Source organism: Populus alba, chromosome 6 (genome assembly GCF_005239225.2).
Source record: "Populus alba chromosome 6, ASM523922v2, whole genome shotgun sequence".
NCBI lineage: Eukaryota > Viridiplantae > Streptophyta > Magnoliopsida > Malpighiales > Salicaceae > Populus > Populus alba.
Window position 1 is genome coordinate 8,702,503 of NC_133289.1, and position 19,693 is coordinate 8,722,195.

At 36.3% G+C, this 19,693-nt stretch overlaps 3 protein-coding genes across 3 annotated transcripts; all 3 read right to left on the minus strand.

Moving 5' to 3' along the window:
* Positions 1 to 725: 725 nt before the first annotated feature.
* On the minus strand, positions 726 to 2,535 carry LOC118048163 (uncharacterized). The gene is made up of 3 exons (XM_035057739.2): positions 2,360 to 2,535; positions 1,343 to 1,543; positions 726 to 1,031 (listed from the first exon to the last, which is right to left on the minus strand). Exons 1-3 carry the CDS (start codon positions 2,468 to 2,470, stop codon positions 996 to 998), a joined length of 348 nt encoding a protein of 115 aa, XP_034913630.1. The 5' UTR covers positions 2,471 to 2,535; the 3' UTR covers positions 726 to 995.
* A 9,515-nt stretch (positions 2,536 to 12,050) lies between these two features.
* On the minus strand, positions 12,051 to 15,540 carry LOC118048162 (E3 ubiquitin-protein ligase RSL1). The gene is made up of 2 exons (XM_035057738.2): positions 13,840 to 15,540; positions 12,051 to 12,435 (listed from the first exon to the last, which is right to left on the minus strand). Exons 1-2 carry the CDS (start codon positions 15,399 to 15,401, stop codon positions 12,231 to 12,233), a joined length of 1,767 nt encoding a protein of 588 aa, XP_034913629.1. The 5' UTR covers positions 15,402 to 15,540; the 3' UTR covers positions 12,051 to 12,230.
* Positions 15,541 to 16,865: 1,325 nt separating this feature from the next.
* Positions 16,866 to 19,485, minus strand: LOC118048161 (uncharacterized). The gene is made up of 2 exons (XM_035057737.2): positions 19,279 to 19,485; positions 16,866 to 17,327 (listed from the first exon to the last, which is right to left on the minus strand). Exons 1-2 carry the CDS (start codon positions 19,387 to 19,389, stop codon positions 17,100 to 17,102), a joined length of 339 nt encoding a protein of 112 aa, XP_034913628.1. The 5' UTR covers positions 19,390 to 19,485; the 3' UTR covers positions 16,866 to 17,099.
* Positions 19,486 to 19,693: the final 208 nt, after the last annotated feature.

Consider the following 19,693-nt stretch of genomic DNA (forward strand, 5'->3'; position numbering starts at 1 on the left):
TGAACATGAAAGTGTCAAAGATGGCTGCCTGCACAATTGCAAATGCTGAAAGTGGAGAAGTAGCCATGTCAAAAATGGATGCTGAGAAGGTAGCAAAGTTAGTGTGTTTAGCTGGGTTTTTTTTATTTTTTGGCTTAATAAGCAAGGAAGCTCTCTAGAGACCTTTTGTTTCTCTTAATTAACAATAAAAGAGAGTTAGTGTTGTATTATCCATTAAAAATCCTTCGATTCTTGTTTATTGTCTTTCCCTTAAATTTGTTGGGAGTTTTGTTTTTCAACTTAAATCTTTGTCTCAACACTTTACTTCAATTATGTGATACTGTTTCAGCCCAACTTAAACCATTAAAATCCTAACAAGCTCTGCAAGGAATTCCTTCTTGCTGATTTTGACATGGCATATGAATCCATCTTTCAAGTCCCAATCCCTTTTTGAAGACAGATATTGAAAGAAAAAAGCCGTGATATTTGGACATTTAAGGTTCTGGATTTTGCATACAAAGAACATTTCGTAAACCTAAATTTATTATTTCGTTGATAAGTTCACCTGAAATCCTTAAAAATGAAAAAAACAAAAAAAATCGAATAGAAAACACCACAAACACCCTTTAAAGTTTAAACACTAGTAAAAGAAAGGTCTGATTTGGCTAATTTGTTAAAATAAGGGAGATACCATCTCATAAAGCAAGCCTAGAGCACGTCTAAGAACATTGCTCATAAGCTGACAATGGTTCAAGAACAAAGCTATTCACTCCCAAATCATGTGCCATGAGCACCAGAATACAATACAATTGATTAAATGCCAAGCAAACGTAGTGTTTCCTCATAGAAGGACACAGCAGCATTCACATTCTACATACATACATACATGCATATGCCTAAATGGATAACTATATAACTCAACAAGGCAATGTTTATGCAGTAGCAGAACACCAAAGGCGCATAACTTATTGAATCTCCAACGTTAAGTTGGAGGGCAACAAGGAAAGAAGCTGGATTTAGAAGGTGGAACCATTCCATCCAAAGTGGGTACCCTGCAAAAGAAAGCAAACATCAGTATCATTGATAGTGGCTGGAAAATGACTTTTTATGAGGACATAATCTGAGAAATACGTGGAGGTTGACTCCTAAGGCAAATTTAATTTAATAACTATGCTTGCATTCAGATAAAAAAAAAAAAGATTTTTGTTTTTACAGGAATTAGTGCTGATACGAAGCAAGTGAAAATCAGGCATATTCTTGGCTATGACCGGCCTGCCAAACAACAGAAAGAATGCAATGCGAAGAAAAATGTGCACCGCAATAATCTATGTTCTTGGTGACAATTAAAAGTTGAGATGCTTGCCTGAGAGTCATAGAATTTAAGGAAGAGCCGTGACTTGGGTACTGACAACTTTTTCTCCAGAATTGATGCAATTGCAAAGCTCAGATTCTTGTTTACATCAGGGCCAAGGCCACCAATGGATACCAACTCACCAAAAGCTGCTGGCTCCTGAGTTCCTCCTAATGAAATGGGTATCGATCCCTTCAATACAATCATCACATACTGCATGGCAACAAACATTAAATACTTAAGAAAGGCACATTCCATAGCCAATATACATCAAAAGAACAGCTGGGCAAGCAAAACTTATAAAGAGTATGATCAAGATCACTGTTTCCACAAAAACAATTGTAAGAACCGGTAACAAGCACAAAATGGGGGTTGGAAGTTGATGTCTAAAGAACATATTCTTGTCTAGTTTACTGATAAACGAGTAAAAACACACATAGTGATCCATCAGAACCCATCTCAATTTTCTAAAAATAGGCACAGTACAGGCCACTGTAAGCTAAATCAAAACTCAGATCAGAATTAAATTATCCAGAACCCAGTGTTGTGGATTCTTCGTCAAGTGGCTGCAGAATCATAAGAAACCAAACTTCTAAGACCCCACCAAGAAATCAAGCCTGATCTCATCTGACATCCAATAATTCCTTATGTGGTCACAAATTAAGATTTTCAAAATTGAAAATAATAAATAAATAAAAATAACCAGAATAAACAAACACCATAGCTTTTGAGAAAAAAGACAGAGATTTTTGTTTCACGTGACCAAATAATAAACAACTAGCACACCTACCATACAGCATCTGCCAGAAACAAAGGAAAGAAAGAAAGAAAAATCGATAACCCGCAACAGTTTAGTGTTATTATAATTGAAAAATCCAAAAGGATATGCATGTAATATTTACAAGGGAATCATAAGCTTTTGGGTCAGATCATATTCAAAAACCCTCAAAGTTATTAAGAGTAAAAACACAAACTTAAAATTAAAGAGCTGAAGAAGACCCCAAGAACGAGAATGAAAACAAAACTTACATTGGCTGGCTTGCCGATAAGCTTGGCAACCTCAGAGGTGGCTTCGGAGAGGATGGAGGAGGTGTCAACTCCATCAAGGCTGACGTTTGTGGAAATGATCAAGGCAGGCATCTTCGATCTCTGTCAAAAAATAACAAGGCTCTCTCTCTCTCTGGTGTCAATTCTCTGTTTGCAAGTATCCATCATTTATAAAAAGGCATAAGAATTGTTAGTTACCAAACAGCCCTTCGTTTTGTGGCCTGCTATCAACTTGCTTGTCGATAGTCAATTTATAACATGGAACTGAGGTTTAACGTGTTTTCTATTGAGATTTAATTTTTTAAGTGTTTTTTATTTGTTATTTTTGATGGATTTATATATAAAAAAAAAATTAAAAAATAATAATTAATGTAATACAATTTTTACGTCACTTTTATATCGTGTTATTTTATGGAGGGACCACAAGTTTCCCACCTTGTCGGAATAATTTTGACCATTTATCAATACTCTTTTCGGATTTCACTGTTAAGAAGTAGTTTTGTTTTTTCTTAAATAGCACGTATAAAGAAAATAATTACGAGAAAGCATTATTAAGAACAACAAAATCTAAAAAAAAATCTCACGCTGAAAAGCCATTGAAGAGGGAGACGGCCAGGAATCTTAAAAAAACAAGCCATCTAAAAGTTGATATCCGATGTTTTCAAAAATATTTTTTTAACATAATATAAAATATATAATATAAAATTAAATCATAAATTCAAATAATAAAATATAAAATTATAAGTAAAATATTTTAATTAATTATATATTAAAAATTTTAATCAATTAATAATTAACAATATAACATAATAAAAATAAAAATAAACTAAACAATAAAAAAATTCAAAATATCTTTATTTTATTCACATTGATTTTTCTATTTTTTGAATAAATCGAACTACTCATTTTTTATTTACAATAAATGAATCTCTTTAAATTTTAATAGATCATTTAACATTAATTATTTCAAGAATCAAGCATATTAATTTACAATTTTTATTTTAGTCAACCAACATAGAGTAATATATCAATTAATATATTAATAATTTACATTATAAATTATAAATAATAAATATGTATTTTAATTGCATTATTTTATTTCCAAATTAATGCATCGCTGTCTTAATTTGCAGATAATAAATATTATTTAAATTTATAAATTAAAATAGAAAAACATATTTTAATAAGTTATGTAGATGGCCGTAAAATCCACGTGGTTGTGCTAATTTTTTTTTGGTAAATCGGAAAAGAAAAACAAGAACAAGCTTCCTTTACAGTAGCAGGAACCCACAGAATCAACAAGAAAAAGATGGGAAAGCCAGAGGATAATTCCAAGTAATAAACTCCTCCGAACGCTCTACTCTGAGCTTGGCTAGGAAATCCGCACAAGAGTTGGTTCTCTCAGAGTATGATGAAGATGAACCCTGACCTCCATTGACAGGAGCTCTTCAATATGCATGATAAAAGCTTCAAAATGGTAAAACGCGGCATGCGAAGAGCCTTCAACGAATATGAATTATAAAGGACTTTCTTATGCCCCGATTCCGAGCAATAAACAACCCATTCTTGAAGGCCAGTAGCTCTAGAAGCAAATTGGAGCCATAACGCGCAAATCCCATCATCCAATTACCATCACAGTTCCTGATCAGGTCCCTAAACTCAATTCAACTCCAGGATTTCCAAGAGAGCTTTCTTCCAAATCCAATTTCATGAAATCGAAAGGGGAACGCTATTGAGCTATAGAATTTGTATTGATGAAAAGCTATCTTTCGTATTCATCCTGTAGGTATATATATACATAGCTGGATATTTGTCTAACAGATTTCCTAATCATAAGCTAACAAATTTGCTGATATAATTGTATGCTGGGTTTGTTACAATGGCTGCAAGGTTTGTTACAGTGGCTGCATGGTGTGTATCCCGTGGGCACTGTGCATGGTTGGCTGTACAGTATGCATGGGTGATATTAAATCTGCACAGTATGTGTTAATGCCATGCATGGCTATTATCCCCCCTCAAGATGGAGCTCGGGAGGAGAGACCAATCTTGTCACGAAGAAGTAGAAACCGAACTCTAGGAAGCAGTTTTGTCAATAGATCAGCAAGCTGATCTGTGGAGGATACGTGGGCAACACGCAGAGTCCCTTTTTGCACTTGATCACGGATGAAGTGAAAGTCGATAGCAACGTGCTTCATCCTGGAGTGAAAAACAGGATTGGAGCATAATTGAGTGGCACCTATATTGTCACAGTAAATGACTGGACATGTTGGCAATGGAAGACCAAGATCACATAGCAGAGAGGATACCCAATTTAGCTCTGCAGCAGTGTTGGCGACAGACCTGTATTCGGCCTCAGTCGAAGATCGGGCAACTGTTTTCTGTTTTCTGGAGCTCCAGGAGATGGGATTGCGACCAAGGTAGATGATATATGCTCCTGTAGATGAGAAATGGTCGGGGTCGCCTGCCCAATCAGCATCGGAGTAGGCATGTAATGCCTCAGAGAAAGCATGCAGGGATGAAGAAGAATCACAGTAGAGATGGAGACCAAGGTCATGAGTGCCACATAGATAACGCGGGAGGCGTTTGACCAGTGCCCAGTGATCAGTCGTCGGTTGGTGCATAAACTGAGAGAGTTTATTCACTGCATATGCAATGTCAAGTCTGGTGAGGAGAAGGTATTGGAGGCTGCCTACAACAGAACGATATTCTGTTGGATCAGGTAAGAGTTCACCAGAATGTAAGGATATTGATGTGCCTGATGGGAGTGGAGTGAAGACAGATTTTGCTGCAGTCATGTTGGTGCGAGTGAGGAGATCAAGTAAGTATTGACGCTGAGATAATAGAAAACCTTGCCTGGTGGGAAGAAATTCAATCCCAAGGAAATAAGACAGGGGACCAAGATCTTTAAGGGAGAATCTGTGAGCTAGTAGAGTGATAAACCGATTGACCAAGTTGATATCATCTCCAGTAACAATGAGATCATCAACGTAGACAAGTAAGTAAACAAGATTGTGGCCAAGTCGAAGAACAAATAAGGACGTGTCTGCATGGGAATTGTGGAACCCTGACTGAAGGAGAAACGACCGGAGTTCATGAAACCAGGCACGAGGAGCCTGTTTGAGGCCATAGATGGCCTTGTGAAGCTTGCAGACATGGGAGGGAAAGTCCTTGTCAATGAAGCCAGGTGGCTGATGCATATACACATGTTCAGTGAGTGTACCTTGGAGAAATGCGTTATTTACATCAAGCTGGCGTAATGTCCATCCAGAACTGATGGCGAGGCTGAGCACAAGTCTGATGGTGGTTGGTTTGATGACCGGACTGAAGGTGTCACAGTAGTCGAGCCCAGGGCGTTGATGGAACCCTTTTGCTACCAAACGAGCCTTGTACCTGTCAATAGATCCATTAGAATGTCGTTTAATGCGATAAATCCATTTGCAGCCCACAACATTCTGGTTGGAGCTGGCAGGAATAAGTTGCCAAGTGCCATTCTGAATAAGAGCATTGAATTCTTCTGACATGGCTTGACGCCATTTGAGATCTTTAAGAGCTTGTGCTGAGGTGGTTGGTTCAAGATCAGAGTGTTTGGATAGCATGGTATTAAGATTTAGTTTGTGAAGGGGTTTGTGAATGTTGTTCTTGGCTCTTGTTTGCATGGGATGATTGGGTCCAGGAGCAGGGTGTTGGTCATCAGGGAGGGAAATGGAAGAAGATTGAGTGGGAGTATGGGATGTGTTGATCACAGATGAGTCAGATGCGGGTGAGGGAACTGAGGGACCTTCACTGTGGTGGTGCTGGTGAGGGCAACCTGCAGATGGTGATATGAGTGCTGGAGTGATACTGCTGATTGGAATGGGCTGAGGAATCCATGTAGTGACAGTGGAGGAGTCAGGACGTGCATCTTGGGAACAAGTGGAGGAAAAAGGATAAATGGATTCTACAAACTTAACATGACGTGAAACAAAAACTTTGAATGTTGATGGATCATAACAGAGATATGCACTTTGTGTTAAGGAGTAACCAAAGAAGACGCATGGTTTAGACCGAGGTTCTAATTTGTGGGAAGTATATGGACGAAGCCAGGGGTAGCAGAGGCACCCAAATACTTTAAGTTTGGAGTAATTGGGAGAGGAGCTAAACAGTTTTTCATATGGAGAGCATAGATTTAAGGTCGGTGTTGGCATTCTGTTAATTAAGTAAACAGCAGTAGCAAAAGCTTGGGGCCAAAAATGTAAAGGAATGGAAGCATGAGTGAGGAGAGTTAAGCCGGTTTCCACAATGTGAAGGTGTCTTCTTTCAGAGAAGCCATTGTGTTCAGGTGTGTGAGGGGGAGTAGTGAGGTGAGAGATACCATGAAGTGCAAGAGAGTTAGCTAGTGCAATGTATTCTCCACCATTATCAGAATACAAGGTGTGGATTTGTTGCTGGAAGTGCTTCTCTGTTAAAGCTTTGAACCGAAGGAATACATCTTTTACTTGTGATTTATGGGTTAATGGATAAAACCAGATGTATTTTGTAAAATGATCAATGAAGATGACATAGTATTTGAACCTATCAGATGAGTGAATGGGAGATGTCCATACATCAGAAAAAACAATTTGAAGGGGGCGGGTGGAGGTAAGAGTGGATGTGGAAAAGGAACTTTTATGAATCTTATTGCAGTTACATGCATTACAGGAAAATTGCAGCATACTAGAGGTTGCTAAATCAAGTGCATGTTTGGAGATAATGTGTTTTAAGATAGGAAGAGCAGGGTGGCCTAATCGGTGATGCCAGTTGAATGAGGTGGTTTTGATGCTGGAGAATGCAACCAGTGGTGCAGAGGGTGGCCACTCATATACACCATCTTTAGCTTGACCCTTCAGAAGCGTGGCGCCTGTGTGAAGATCCTTGATAAGAAAGAAAAATGGTAAGAATTCAACTGAAGCATTGTTAGAGATGCAGAATTTAGAAATAGAGATTAAGTTTTTGGTGATGTTGGGAACACAGAGAACATCAGTTAATGAAAACTTCTGATTTGAGTGAAGTAGAGATGTAGAACCAGTGTGTGTGATTGGAAGATTTGTTCCATCACCAATCATAATGTCGTCTGCCCCATCATATGGAGTATGAAGGGATAAGTTGTTGAGATCAGATGTAACATGATGAGATGCACCGTTGTCCAACAGCCATGGATTGTTGTGTGAAGAAGTGGTAGCACAATGCGCCTTCGGTGGCCATGGTGTTTTCAGGAGTCCTGAGTTGTTGTTGGTTGGAGTGGCAATGGGTATGAGTTTATAGGATGGACAATATTTAGCAGTATGTCCCTGGATTCTGCAGATTTGACAAAAGCCAAAGTATGGTTTCTGAGGTGGACGAGAGTTGTGAGGGCCAGGTGAGAAAGGTTGAGAAAGACGAGGATTATATGTGTTGGTTGGGCGCCAACTAATGTTTCTGTTAGATGAATAGTTGGAATGTGGCAGGGGACGTGAACCAGAAAAGGCACGGTTGGCTAGGTGTGCAGAAGCAGGAAAGTGAGGTTGAGCTGTGTTGTGGATGGAGGCTTCAAAATTGAGAAGTTTTTCATGTAGCTCATCAAAGGAGATTGGAGTATCTCTAGCTTGGACTGCCCTGGCTAGCTCTGTATATTCAGAGCCAAGTCCTTCTAGAATTCGTTCGGATAGGTCTTCAATGTCAACAGGTGCTCCAAGAATGGCAAGCTCATCTGCTCTGGCTTTGATGGTTTGTAGAAATTCAGAAACACCCAAGGATCCTTTAGTGAGTTGTCTGAATTGGCTTTTAACTTGCTTGATCCTGCCACGTGATGGTTTAGCATATGTATTAGCTAATATTGTCCAAGCTTCCTTTGATGTTTGTGCTTGAGCTATGAAGGCCATGATTGTGGGTGATAACGAACCAAGAATGGCATTGAGGAGTAGTTGATCCTGTCTAATCCACAGATTGTGTGCTGGATTAGGTGTAGTTGTTCCTGGTATGGATGAGGCTGGGCAGGGATGTGATCCATCAATAAATCCATTGAGATCATATCCTATGAATAGAGTCTGGAATTGAAGCTTCCATGCTAGATAATTTGTAGAGGTGAGTTTTACTGGTGTTTGGGCTGCTACATTGATGGTAATCAATGTGCCGTAGGATTCATTTGTGTTAAGTAAAGTGGTGTTGACAGGCATAATTGGAAGCTTGAGAAGAAATGACGAGAAGAAGAGAAAAAAAAGGACGAGAGTAAATTTTACTGCTCTGATACCATATTGAGCTATAGAATTTGTATTGATGAAAAGCTATCTTTCGTATTCATCCTGTAGGTATATATATACATAGCTGGATATTTGTCTAACAGATTTCCTAATCATAAGCTAACAGATTTGCTGATATAATTGTATGTTGGGTTTGTTACAATGGCTGCAAGGTTTGTTACAGTGGCTGCATGGTGTGTATCCCGTGGGCACTGTGCATGGTTGGCTGTACAGTATGCATGGGTGATATTAAATCTGCACAGTATGTGTTAATGCCATGCATGGCTATTAAACGCTACCGTGAAATTGTAATAGCATCCCTTGAAGTAAAATCTTTCATCTCTCAAGCAGACTTGCAATCCTCTACAAGGTGGGTGATAGCACGAAATAACCAACCGTCACCATTATAAATCTCAACAAAGGGAATGACACCGGATGCCAGTAAAGACAGTACCAGCAAATTCACCTGAGGTACGGTCTATGACCCAGTGAACAATATCTTGCCCCTAGAAGCCAAGGTTGTCTTTAATTCCTAGAAAAGACTAAACCCTTCGGCAATATCAAAATCACGCAAGCAATGCATAATGTCCTCCTCGCCATTATTGCAACAACATAAAACATTCCTTGAAGACAGGTGATGTTTGTCGCGGAGGAGGTTAGTTGGACCTTTTCTTCATTGTTTTGGTCGAACTCTGGCCTCTTGTCTCTCTCCCTCACACCTCTCATAGATGCCCAAAAATAAACTAATCTCGTCACATGAATGTGTAATACATGCTTAGCCTAAAGAAACACAGCTCTGGCCCTCTATAACGCTGCAAAAACTGATGCGAAAAGAGCAACTCAAACATGTTTTGGCTAAAGTGCCAACTATGGTGAAGGATTGAGATTAACCCAAAGAAACCAATGGACATGATCATGCCACCAAGAAGAGTTCCAAAATCTTCATCCTTGCCCATAAATACAGAGACAAGGCAAGAAGCAAGGGACCCGAGCTAGAGAGCAAAAATACAAGAGAGAGAGAGAGAGAGAGAGAGGAAATGAGAGAGTTTTGAGCTAGCAATGAGAGTTATTTTTGCTAGAAAATAGCAGAAAGGATAAGAAGAGAAAAAAGAAGAAAACCTAGAAAGAGAGAAAATTGAACAAATCAAATCAAATCAAATTGTGGTATAATTTAAAAAATATAAGTGTGATTGTTTTGTAAAATATTTTTTATTTTAAAATATATTAAAATAATATATTTTTTAATTTTTAAAATTATTTTTAATATTAATATATTTAAATAATTTAAAAACATTAAAAAAATATTAATCTGAAATTAAAAAAAAAAGATATTTTAAAAAAAAAAATATTTTAAAAACATAAAAATATAAAAATAAACAGATACCACCAATAACCCCCGCAACCACTGTAGCTCCTCAAGTTTTCTAATTTTCTTAGCTAAAAAGGTAAGTCCTTTTACCCCAAGTTTTTGCACGACAGTTGCCTTTCATCTTTTTTTTATTTTATTTGATTTGATTTTTAATCGATTTGAAATAGCATTAGATTCATTTATAAAACTGTATCGTCACCATTTCATGTACACGTGTGTAAAAAATTCATTTTAAAACATTGTTAACTTTTCATTCATGCATTCTTTTATTTTATTTTATTTTATTTTTCATATCTTATAAATAATATTAAACTCATTTTACAAAATTGTACTGTCACTCTCTTAAGAACGCACGTGTCTGGAAAAATTTATTTTTAAAAATCAATAACTTTTCACTCATATTTTTTATTTTATTTTAATTTTTTAATAACTTCACAATAGCGTTAGATTTATTTTTATAAAGTGCTACTATCACATTTTTTTTAAGTACATATATATATATATGTGTGTAAATACTTATTTTCAAAAATCAACAACTTTTTATTCAAGTGTATTATTTTATTTTATTTTATTTTTAAGGCTTAAAAGTAGCGTTATATTCATTTTATAAAAATAATGTCGTCACCTTTTTAAGTATGCATGTGTAACAAATCATATATTTTTCACTAATGCATTTTATTGGCTTAACAATAGTCTTACTTTTATTTTTGTAAAGTTTCATCGATTCCTTTTTATGTATTCATACGAGTATAAATAATTATTTTTCAAATCAAGAATAAAAACATGTCAAAAAGTTTTCATCAAGTTTAACATTATATTTTGATTAAAGTTTGAGTTTTAGCATTTAGGTAAGAGTATCTTTTTAAGGACCGATTTAGATCTAGCACATTATTTTTAATTTTAAAACAAGTTAATGACTTTTCATCAAGTTAACATCATGTTTTGATTAAATTTTGTTTTTAATAGTTAGGTCAGTAAGTTTTTTATTTTACAGACTGATTAAGGCCTAGTATAGTGCTTTTAATTAATAATAATAATAATAAGATAAGATAAAATAAATAAATTGTCAAGTAATGAGACTCTTGATTAAAGGCTCAATGTAAATTTAATAAACATTGATTAATAATAAACCAATTAGGAATAAGCTTAGAAAATAATTTGGACAAAGATGGCTTGCTTAAAAATAAATTTAAAGAAAAACACAATCTTTCATTTTAAAGGATATGATAAGGGTGATTTCTATTATTTTTAAAGTACAAATTACCCCTTCCTCGATATGTAGTAACAATGTATACCATTACTTGTTTATAATTTTGCATGTGTTGGGATATTACCTACGAGTAAACCTAAGTTGGGTGAATATAACCCTACCAAGGCCCATTAAGTGTGAGTGAAGGTTCTTCAGGTTCATTTGGACATAATCAAGTAAAGCAAGCTTGAAGCTCAATTTATATTCTAAAAATGCGACTAAGTTTTATTGCCAGACTTGGGTCCTAAATAACTGTTATAAGTTTTAATAATTTTTTTTTTAATAACAAAAACATATATACTAGTTTGGACAAACTTTAGCTAGAGCATAACATTTATTTTTATCATTAAAAATAAATAATAATGTAACTTACCTTATATAATATAATATGTGCAAGGTGATTATTATCTTCCTTGTTATATAATCAATTTCTCACTTAAAACTCTGAATGCAAACTAAAGTTAGTTACTGTAAAACTAGATAGGAAGTTCTATTTTCAATTTTATCTAATTTAAATCCTAATTATATATCTTGGAGATATCTATATGGAAGAAAATATATATAAGTAAAAGGGTTTATGAGATTTTTTTATTAAAATGTATATAGAAGAGTGCAGCCATTATATAATAACTTACGTGTACAGTATCCCAAAGAAATTTAATCTTTTGGTCGGATCTTTTAGTCACAAGGGTAAGGAACTTCGAATGAAAGTCAAGAAAAGTTTGGAAAGACTGTTGATAATACAAGTTGAAAATGAAAGTTTGGAACTTTCAAGATTAATTAATTAGCTAGATTGATTAAATTAATTGCTAGCCCTGACTATGGGAGAATTTAGAGGTATTGATGGTATTAAGAAAAATAAAAGAACTGCAATGATCCAGTCAGACCTCAAGCCTGATGGACCTTTTTAACAGCATCTGCACACATTGATAGTATTTTCTCCAAAACAAAATGAAAAAAAAGTAAAAAAAAAAGAAGTGGGAGGATATGCAGTGTTTACATCTAAATAAAATAACCGTCAGATTCGGAGTCATAGTAATCATCCTCGTCCTCGTCCTCGTCCTCATCCTCATCAAAATCATCTTCATCAAAGTCTATATCATTTTCTGCATACAAGATATTATCCTCATCCCAGAGTGGACAAGAGCATGTTGCTTTCTTGTCCTTCCACTCAGCTCCACAATTATAGCAAAAATCGTAGCCACATCTGGAAAAAACATCACAAGCATCAGAGAAGAGTGAGAATCCAGTTAATATTAAGAAACATGTCATGCTCATCATCTTCAATGGAAGCAATTACAAAAGGAATTCATCTATTCACTTCATAATTATCAGTAATATATTCTTCAAGTGAGAACATTGTCAGTAATATAGCTCCAATAGACTGTGCTCGAGTCTTTCCTCCCGTGGATTGGCTCTAACTGAAGTTCAGATTGAGAAACTTTCTCATGATGTACCTTCATTGAATCAGAACTACTACTAAGCACCATGAAAGATGTTAGTCGTACAACAAGGGGAAAAAAAATCCTCTATTTACACTGGTTGCAGTTTGCACCCATTGTTTTATAAGTTGCACTATCCTTGGTTTACCACATAAAAAAAACACTTCGTACCCCATATTTCTTCTCTCCTAACACTTAACACCTACCCTTAGTTGAAGCCTTTAAGAGGATTCTTAATCGAGAATGGCAAGTCACCACAGTGCAGATCTATCTTAAGACAAATTTCCAAGTTGATGCCGTGGCTAGTATGGGAACAGGGGGGGCTGTGGGTTGCAGATTTTTCTTTTAAAAGGGATCTAATGGGCACTGCAGGCCCTAGAATTTCATCTTTTTTGTGAGCGTTTAGTGTGATTGGTTTTGTTTGTAGGATTTTTTGAAAGATCTGTTCAGTTCATGATTTAACTTTTAATGATTAGATTTCAGTAAATCCACGAGTGCAGTTTACTTTGGAAGTTGTTAAACACAATTCAACTTCCATTTTGAGCATTGCCTGATATGATGTAAATCCACCAGACTGGACTTATCTTGCTCTATCAGAGCCAGCAAAACAGAAATTAATGCAATTGTCACATCTGATCAATGTTCCTGTTGACTCTGTGATCATTAACTCCAGAGACCTGTACTGGTTGGTATTTCATTCATTTCAATAATTTTCTTCAGTAACCTAGATAGAATGCCGCACTTCATTTTAATCAAAAGAATCTCTTTTGAATCTACACCTACAGATAGCAGCTTAACACTAGTAGAAAGCACTAGGATGCAAACTGAGAGAGAGAGGCCGAGAATAGGCGGCACAAAATTATCATTGGACTTTTACAGTGACAGAATCTCTGTTAACATTACCTGAGTGTGCTAAGCATAATTAAAAAAAAAAAAAAAAACAGAGGATGAAAAACATCAGTGTAAATAGAGGATGTTTGTTGTAATTTTTCCTCAACGGCCTCCTATATAGGTTTGAGGATTCATCAAGCAATAAAAACCATGCATTCTTCAGCTTCATAGGTGGTTTGTAAATCCAGAAATTTAATTCAACAAACTTTTCTTTGCTAAAGAAAATGCATTTAACTATTCTTAGACAAGTAAATTTGAAAGGAGGGTGAGTATTGTACCTGCAAGTCATGTGGTAACAACCTTCAGCAAGTTCAATCATATGGTTGCACTTCACACATTGACGCCATAGGTTCCTTGTTGCAAGAGATTTCAGTTTGACATCTTCTGCAGGGTTGTTAGGATTCATTCTTTTGTAACTAGAACATGTCATGTTATCATGCCATGGGACCTTGCAATTAATACAAAAAAGGCCATGGCATTTCGAACATTTCCTTGCACCAACACATTGCAAACCAGCAGCAACTGCACTTTTAGCATATTCAAAAACCTCAGTTTTCGACATCAATGCAGAGCATTTAGGATACGGGCAGTAGATTTTCTCCGAAACTGGGATCGAAGCTTCCTTTATACGTAGGCACATCATCTCAATTAATTTAGGTGTCAAGAATTTCCTACAGCTTTCAACGTTAAGCAAAGAGTCACATCCTTCATGAGGGCATTTCGGCATCATTCCATGGAGCAATTTAACCTCCACATGCTGTTTCATACAAGAAAAACAGTACCTATGCTGGCATTCATCAACCGGAAAGATATGTTCAACATCAGTATCTTCAAGACAAATAACACAAGCCTCAATAATGGCAACCCTCTCGTGGGTGGATTCTGCTGGCTGCATCGTGATCTGAGAAATTATAGCCTCTCTAGCAAATCTAAATGCATATTCAATATCATTCCGTGGCACAAGAACAGGGTTACAATAGACAAACTTCCCTCGAAGAAGAGCTATCTGATTGATTAACACAGCAACCTTCCTCTGCCTCGCAGACCATTTCCCAGTAACAAAATTATAAAGCGGACAACAATGGCAATACACAGCAATTCTCTTAAGGTCCAAAGCAAGAGCAGCATTAAGGCCTTCGATCAAAGCCTTAGCTTCGGCCGCATTCTTGCTCCTTCCATTCCCAATCAGTGGCTTGCTTATTTCAAAAACCAAATTATTCATCGGGTCACAAATCGCAATTCCAATTCCACCGAAAACTTTATTCCCTTTTTCTTCACTAACCAAGCCCTTGAAATACAGCTTGAATACAACTGATTCAGTATCTTCTTCTTCTTCTTTTACGAAATCATCTCCCCACTCTAGCCACTCTTCCTCTGGTATTTCCAGAACCTCTCGAGCTACTTTCTGGTCATGGATTCGACGGTCGAGATCTTTCCTGATCCTGCGCGTTTCGACTTCTGATTGTCTACGATCTTTTAGCTTTTGCTCTAATTTTGAGATTTCTTCATATTGTAGAGTGGATAAAGGTGCAGTAATTTCGACTTTGCCGATCAGAGCCGACGCAGTTGAGGTAGAGGCGGAGGCGGATGTGGAGGCGGACGTGGAGGCGGATGTGGAGGCGGACGTGGAGGCGGATGTGGACGGGAGGAGAGGTATGGAGGCGTTTATGGCTTCTTGGAGTTGAAGTCGGAAGGCAAAGTCGAGGTCGGTTTCTAGGGATTCGGCAGCCATTAGTTCTCGCCGCTGTTCGGAAAGGAGGGAGAGAAGGTCCTCGTCGTCGAAGTCTTCGTAGTCGTAGTCGTAGTCGTCGTCGTCGTCTCTGTTGGTAAACGTGCTCATTCTCAGTTTCAGAAGGAGAAACAAAAAATAAATTTATCTTTTGTAGAGGAAAGGACTGATTAGGGTTACCTAGACACTGAGGAAAGGCATTTATTCATTGGGATTAGGATCCGAAGCCTTTCAAAGGTCAATTGGACTCTCTCCATAAAATAATTAAAAAGAAGAAGAAGAAGAAGATAAATAAATTAATAATTAGGTTTTGGGCCAGGAGGCCCAGGACCCATTTACTCATGGATTTCTTTTCTTTTCTTTTTCTCTTAAAAACAAGGGCAAACCTCATGTTAGTCCCCTAACTATCTACCAGTTCTCAGATAGATCCGCAGCCACGCCTTGGATTCTCTCTTAGGTTCCTAGATTAATATAAGAATAGAGTCTATCTAGTATTTTAGGTTAATTTTTCCATCTAGTTTGTAAATATTACATTGGATTTGACGCAATTATTAAGAAAGAACAATAATTTATAATCATGCAATCAATAGTTAGTACATTAAACATTATTTCTTTACACAAAGCTAACAGTATGTTCCGGTTCTTGATTAAATTTGATTTTATTAGATAAATATAATTAAGTTTTTCTAAGTAACTATCTTGATAGGAAAAAAAATTAATTGAAGCTTTCTGTTCTTTCTATCTTTGGATTGATACTTTGTTGAAACGCAAATTGAATTGATAATTTAATATATTATGCAATAAAATGACACTATTTTAATGAAAATTCACATAAAAAAAATGGGAGGATTTTAAACAAGAGGGATGGGAAAATGCATGATAAATCGGGGACCTAACTGAAAACCATGATAATTTAGAAACTATATTTACAATCCACTCATAGTTTGGTGACTTAACTTAGATTTGCCATGAAAGCAAGCGAGTTTATTGTTGACCCCAGCAAGCATCTGCAGTTTCTTTTTTGCTGGGTTTTGGATTAAATTCCTGCTGCTTCTTTTTTGTGTTTATTTTCTTACAACTACTGGGTTGGTTTCAATTTGAGGTGTGTGTTTCTGCTGACATGTGTTTAGTTCTTGAACTGGCAATGAATTCGTTAGCATTTCTAGCTCATTTGTGATGAATATGGCAACCAATAAAGTTTAGTTGCTGAAGCTGAAACTTGATTTCAATCTAGATAGCAGCATTCATCTTTCTTTTGTTCAGAATAAGCTCAAATCAACTAGCGATGAAATAGTTACAACGACCCGAAACCACCAGTTTTTTTTCTTCATCTAGTTCTCGTGGACTGAGTTCTTTGTAAAATGTACACCTGTTCTTATTCAAGACGTTGCAGCAACTATTACTTTTAGAATGTTGCTCCCAAGAGGTATATTTGTGTGATTTTTGATAAATCTATGTCATTATAGTGCCAGTGACTGAGCTATGCAGCATCGTCAATCGCTGAAGGATCAGAAATACCATCATGCTAACTTTACATATGTTCTTCTGCAAAACACAGATCATCAACACATAGCCAGCAAACAACCCTGAATCCCATTCCATTTTTTATTTGCTTCAATTTAGTGGAAATAAGATAGTCATGCGTATGCAAATCATGTTCATGTAGGCCTTCTTGAACATGTTAATATCCTTTTCTTGCTCTTTTGAGCTTCCCTGGCAGGATGTCCTCTGACAATTTGAAAATAAGCAGGCATAAAATGAAAACATCATTATGGTTAGGATGAAACTCACTGATCATCCTATCAGAAGCTACAACTTGGAGCTGTTACCAGCAGCTGTTGTATCATAAACTTTAAGGAAGAATCGTGCCCTGGGGATGGATAACTTGGCCTCAAGAATTGTGCCAAGAGTAGCTATTAGATTCCTCTTAACCTGCTTGGTAATGCCACCCATTGACACAATCTCTGCATATGCAGCTGGTTCTTTGTTCCCATTGAATGATATGGCCACCAGTCCTTTCAGTATGACCATCACAAGCTGCATGGATATAAGAACATGGAGAATTAAAAGAAAATAAACAAGTAAGAGGAATACTTTTAGGATTTTGCTTTGATTGCAAGTGAGGAATATGCTAGACACGCGCAATAAGATTTCATCAAATCAGCCGGTCTCTTCTGCATCGTTCAAAGTATTCTCCACAGATGGCGTCCTACTTTTACTTTACCAATTAGGATCTCCACATCAATAGTCTATTTACGAGGAAAGTTTTTCTTAAAAGTTTGATGATAGCATTGGAGCAAACCCTCCCAGGCTCCCACTATCTATATTCAAAGCATAAATTGCATCCTTTTCCTCCGGTCAGGCAAACCTTTTTATTACTCTGTTTCTACTTCTAGCCACTTCCAAGTTTCAAGATTACACTCTCAAGAAAAAGGAAAGTTTGATGTAGCTCCAGGCCCTCAGCTGTAGGGCTTTCTACTTGGCTTAGTTTTGGACAGAACGGATGGATCGATGCAAGTCAAGGTGTGAATGTGATGTCTCACAGTAAACTTACTAATTCAAGATGTGATTCTTGTAAATATATGAAAATAATTTTTTTTTATTTTTTTTAATATCAATATATTAAAATAATCTAAAAGTATTTTAAAAACAATTTAAAACTATAAAAAAATCAAATTTTAAAAAGAAAAACAAGTTGAATCTCGGTGCTGAAGAGGCACTTGTCTCTTTTGTAGTTTTTTGATAAATGGACAATCCATTCGTTCGTTCGTTCACATTTGCCTGTGGGACCTTTTACAGGACTACTTTTCCAGGTTTTTGCACTCACACAACTCTCTGTCAAGTGGCTATGGGATGGATAGCTACAGCCATTGATACCAAAAAGATCTCATCTTTATCCCACTAATTAAGAATACCTTTTTCTCGTTGTTTCCATTCCAGTCCACTCAAATGATACGATGCAAAACAACAATTAATGAATAATGCTTAGGAAACAACTTTTTATTATTCGAAGGAGGATACGACTTGGTTAGGTCAAGTTTACTTATCTCACAGTGCAACAGTTTTCTCAATTCTCAAGCATCCCAACTGGGTTTTTGTTCATCGTCATCTTGGGATATGCGTTTGGGTTTGTGTAAAAATGAATTGATTATGTATCCCTCCTTCTCAGTGGCTAGAAATCATGCGCAGTTTCTTTACTTCGCATATTTAATCAAACCCTCTATTTTAAATTTGATCAGATGAACCCCTGCGCTTCATATAAAAGTCGATTCAAGGTTCATCATCCGATCCCTTCATAGTATTTGGCACTCAGTTGGCAACCGAGTTGGATAAAATGGCTAAAATTACCTTCAACTGAAGGAAGAGAAGTGGATTTGAACAAATATATGCTTGGTTTGACCACATTTGTAATCGTAGAGGGACCAAACTAGATTCTAGAGTTGCCTTTAAAAAAAGGGGGAAGAAAAAGCTGGTTTGGAGCATCTCATAGTAGATAACCCCTTCAGCTAGGAGAAATGAAGGGAAATCAAAGCTAATAAAATGGTCATGACTCGTTAGCATTACTCTAAAAGAATCTGGACTGTAACTTCAAAATATTGTCCCAAAACTTGGAAATGAAAACTGAAATCATCATAAAACAACCACAGCAAGTTAGGTCAAATGCATTGAAGAATGAATAGGGGAACATGATCCTTGTTGCAAGCTGACAACTTATTCTACTCACCATTAGAGAGCTCAGAGCACGGCCTGCTTAAAATACTAACATTTATAATGAGCAACCGATCCTTCTTCCACATCTAATCTTCCTTAAGGATCACCATTAAAGAACATCAACATACAAAATGAAAGATCTAATCCCTTAATTTCTATATGTGAGACATGCATTTGTAGGCCACAGAATTTAAACCTGAACAACTCCCTAGTATATATATAAGGCTATAGGCAAAAGAAATGAATGAAAGGAGTTGAAGGGACGGAGAAATTTTACGTGTTCAGGTCTGCCGATGATGGTAGCAACAGCTTTTGTTGCCTCGGAGAAGATAGGATCCTTATCGACATCATCAAGGTTGACGTTGGTAGAGATATAAAGGCAAGGCATCTTATCCAATTTCGATCTTTATATCTCTCTTTCTTACTTCTCTGTGATTGAGTGAGTATATGTGTGTGAGAAAAGTTCAGTCACCAAAATATCAGGGACTGGGAAATATATACTACTGGCTTAAAAAATTGATGCTTAAACTCTACTTGCTAACAATCCTCTAAAAAGGTGTGAGGAAAAATATTGTAGCTTTCCCACGTTTTTTTTTTTCGTTGTAATAATATTTGTATTTTTTTTTGTTTTTATATTTTTTTTTACCATGATTTACTTTTAAAAAAAAATTATGTATTTTTTAAAATTATTT

What these genes read in the sequence shown, in the direction of transcription:
- LOC118048163 (XM_035057739.2), bottom strand. Translation starts at nt 2,470, where the DNA reads ATGCCTGCCTTGATCATTTCCACAAACGTCAGCCTTGATGGAGTTGAC. An exon ending in TTATCGGCAAGCCAGCCAAT is followed by an intron (nt 1,544 to 2,359) that starts GTAAGTTTTGTT and finishes GTTGCCATGCAG; the next exon opens with TATGTGATGATTGTATTGAA. An exon ending in TTAAATTCTATGACTCTCAG is followed by an intron (nt 1,032 to 1,342) that starts GCAAGCATCTCA and finishes TTTCTTTTGCAG; the next exon opens with GGTACCCACTTTGGATGGAA.
- LOC118048162 (XM_035057738.2), bottom strand. Translation starts at nt 15,401, where the DNA reads ATGAGCACGTTTACCAACAGAGACGACGACGACGACTACGACTACGAC. An exon ending in TGTTACCACATGACTTGCAG is followed by an intron (nt 12,436 to 13,839) that starts GTACAATACTCA and finishes TGTTTTTTCCAG; the next exon opens with ATGTGGCTACGATTTTTGCT.
- LOC118048161 (XM_035057737.2), bottom strand. Translation starts at nt 19,389, where the DNA reads ATGCCTTGCCTTTATATCTCTACCAACGTCAACCTTGATGATGTCGAT. An exon ending in TCATCGGCAGACCTGAACAC is followed by an intron (nt 17,328 to 19,278) that starts GTAAAATTTCTC and finishes ATATCCATGCAG; the next exon opens with CTTGTGATGGTCATACTGAA.